The sequence below is a fragment of the Pteropus alecto genome, unplaced genomic scaffold, assembly GCF_000325575.1.
Source record: "Pteropus alecto unplaced genomic scaffold, ASM32557v1 scaffold43, whole genome shotgun sequence".
Taxonomy (NCBI): domain Eukaryota; kingdom Metazoa; phylum Chordata; class Mammalia; order Chiroptera; family Pteropodidae; genus Pteropus; species Pteropus alecto.
Genome location: NW_006435764.1, coordinates 7,612,233 through 7,615,427, shown reverse-complemented (window position 1 = coordinate 7,615,427; position 3,195 = coordinate 7,612,233). Strand labels below are relative to the sequence as shown.

At 54.4% G+C, this 3,195-nt stretch overlaps 1 protein-coding gene across 2 annotated transcripts in view; it reads left to right on the top strand.

Annotated features, from left to right (window-relative positions):
* BEST1 (bestrophin 1) overlaps positions 1 to 3,195 on the top strand; it is a 10,044-nt gene that overhangs the window by 3,314 nt on the left and 3,535 nt on the right. For both annotated transcript variants that reach the window (XM_006911347.2, XM_025046355.1), the window contains exons 5-8: positions 341 to 457; positions 665 to 817; positions 2,196 to 2,276; positions 2,590 to 2,741. In XM_006911347.2, the coding sequence (XP_006911409.1) occupies positions 341 to 457; positions 665 to 817; positions 2,196 to 2,276; positions 2,590 to 2,741 (503 nt within the window). The remainder of the gene's footprint in view (positions 1 to 340; positions 458 to 664; positions 818 to 2,195; positions 2,277 to 2,589; positions 2,742 to 3,195) is intronic.

The following is a 3,195-nucleotide window of genomic DNA, read 5'->3' as shown; positions in this document are numbered from 1 at the left end:
AGCCCGGGACTCAGATGGGGCTGGTGCAGAGCGGGGAGGGCCGAGCCCCGGGTGAAACTAGGTTTCCTACAAAGAGAAGGCTTGAGCCCCCTGAGGGACTTCCCAGAGCCTGTCTTGGGATTTTAGGATCTTTTCCAGCAGGATTCCACAGCCCAGTGTGGCGCCTCCCAAAGTCCCATCCCACCCCCTCTCTAAAGTGAGCCTCTGGGATCCTGGTTCCTTTTTTTATAGCTGAAGAGGCTAAGGCACAGAGAGGTTAAGTGAGCTGCCCATGACCACACAGCCAGGGTTGGGTCATGAGCACCAGATCCTGTGCCTGGGGAAGAGCCTAGCAGAGCAGGTGGCAGTCAAAACCTCAACCTTCCCTCCTGCCCCTCAGGAGATGAATACCTTGCGTACGCAGTGTGGACAACTGTATGCCTACGACTGGATCAGTGTCCCGCTGGTGTACACGCAGGTGAGGATTAGGCCAGTGAAGCTGCCCTTTTGGAAAACTGAGGCTAGGAGGACGCAGGAAGCAGCCTGTGAGGGGAAAGAGGCTCGCCCTGGGAGTCGGGCCTGGACTTGGCAGGCTCTCTCTAGGGCCAAGCGCGAAGAGTCCAGGCTCCTGCCTGGTCCGGCCCAGATCCACCCAGCCCATTTCTTCCACGTCCTTTCCGCCCAGGTGGTGACCGTGGCAGTATACAGCTTTTTCCTGGCTTGCCTGATTGGGCGGCAGTTTCTGAACCCAGCCAAGGCCTACCCTGGCCACGAGATGGACCTCGTTGTCCCCGTCTTCACATTCCTGCAGTTCTTCTTCTATGCTGGCTGGCTGAAGGTGAGCCTCCAGGGTCAAGGCTGGGCTGTGGGCATGGCTGGAGGGGTCACGGCTAACCAGCAGAAGAGTCTCAAATGCGGGAAGTGGGGCGCTGGAACCTGGCCATGACCCCTGATCTCTCCATCTCTTTACAAAGAAATCGAGACCACAAGGGATGTGTGGCCTGCGTGAGGCCTCTCTTACCTCACTGCTTCTTTGCCCAAGGCCTGGAACTTAGCAGGCATGAGAGACATAGGGGAAGCTCAGTTGTCAAATCGTTTGATGCCTCCTCAAGAGAATATGCTGCAAATGTTTGTCCAGAATAAGGAGAATGTGTGGAATGAGTGGCGGTCAGCGGCAGGCTGTGCCTGTAAGGCTTCTCATCGTCCCCAGCAATTGGGCTCTGGTACCAAATTTCTTCCCTGTGTTTAGGAAAATAAAAGCTCTGAGGTTAACTACCCTCAGCCCCCACCCTTTAGAAGGCAGAGGAGCATCACCTCTCATTACTGAAGATGTCCATTGGTGGGGGAGGGTCCTTGTCCCCAGCCCAAGTGGCTCATCCGAGTATTCCTTCCCATCACCTCCAGCGTTCTTCCTAGCAGGAGTTCTGAATATCTTTCTACTCATTTCTATTTATTTCCCACTCGCTCTCCCTCTCTTCCTTTATTTCTTGGTAGCGGTGGTGGTGGTGTCTCCCTCTCTCCACCTCCTGTCCATGTTTTACACACACACACACACACACTCACACACACACTCACACTCACACACACACACACAGGTGAGGAGCTATTCCCTCTGCCCGCTCCCCTGGTTACCTACAGAACAAACTGGATCACACCATTTTGCTGCTTGAAATTCTGTGGCACCCCAGTGGCTTGCAGGGTGTCCCCTGAACCCTTAGCGTGGCTCGCCACCACTGCAGGGCTTTGTCAGATTTCAGAGGTTCGTGCCCAGGAGTCCGCCCACCTGGGCCGCCCTTTAATTCAGCACAGCCTCAGCATATATCTCTGTTGCGTTCGAAAATAATGAATAAAGGAATGTTTGAAACCATGAATGAGTAACCGAACGAATGAATAGAATTATGCAACTCCAGGTAAGATGCAGCGAGGGGAGATAAGGTGGTGACTGGGTTGAGTGACACACTCAAGGACAGGTCTGGGTATTTGAGGAGAGAGTGGTTTGGCAGAGTCAGAAAAGCTCCCCAGGGTGGGCGTGTGGGCGCCCACACGTGTGGGTGGCTGTAGCCCTTTCATGGTGGCTTTGGAGACAAGGCCCAGGCAGGAAGGGCCTCCTGGGAGGGGGAGGGGTGTGGAAACGGCAGGGGCCGAGGCTTGTGGGTGGGAAGCAAGGCTGCAAACAGTTCTACCTGAGCATTTCCAGAGTCTCGCCTCCCCTCAAGGTGGCAGAGCAGCTCATCAACCCATTTGGGGAGGATGATGATGACTTTGAGACCAACTGGATTGTCGACAGGAGCTTGCAGGTATGGGGTAGCGGCGGGGAAGGAGCCTGTCCCATGGACCCCCCCCCAAATTGGACCTAGGGAGGGGGACCCCACAGGCTGTAGAGAAGCCTGACAGTGAATTGCCTCACCCCCTTCTCCTACCAACCATCCACTCACAAGATCCTCACCTCAACTTTTGAGGCTGCAGGTAGGTGTCAGTCTCTCCATTTCACACGTAGGGAAACTGAGGCCCAGAGAGATGGACATGACCTCTCCAAGTAATCTGGCAAGTACATGGTCCTACTTGGGCTGACCTTTCTGTTGGACTTCTCCTTCCGTCCCTGGCGACCAGGTGTCCCTGTTAGCTGTGGATGAGATGCACCAGGACCTGCCCCCGATGGAGCGGGACATGTATTGGAATGATCCAGAACCGCAACCCCCCTACACAGCCGCTTCCGCCCAGTCTCGTCGTCCCTCTTTTTTTGGCTCCACCTTCAATATCAGGTGGGCAGTGCCAGGGAACCACTTCAGTGGGTAGAAAAACCCCAAGTGCGAAGGTCTGCCTAGGAACTTAGAATAGCCTAGTTAACGCATATTGGGTGCTTACTAAGTGTTGGGCACTGTCCTAAGCTCTTTATATCTATTGACTATTTTTTTCTTCCCAATAACCTCGGTTTGTGATCTCCAGTTTTCAGATTAAGTCCAAGTTCAGAGAGGTTAAGTATGTTGCCCAGCCCACGGTCACATAGCTAGCAAGCAGCACATGTGGGTCAGTTTGTCTGGGTCACTGCGACTCTTTTCACTCTTCGGGGCTCTCAGCTACTTCCAGTCTAAGCTCCTCCGTGTCCAGAGTTGGAGGCTGAGCCCCAGAGAAAGAAGGGACTCACTCAAGGGCAGTCAGTGATCAGTGATGCAGTTGGGATGGCAGAGCCTGACTCTGGTCCAGAACTGTGTTTTC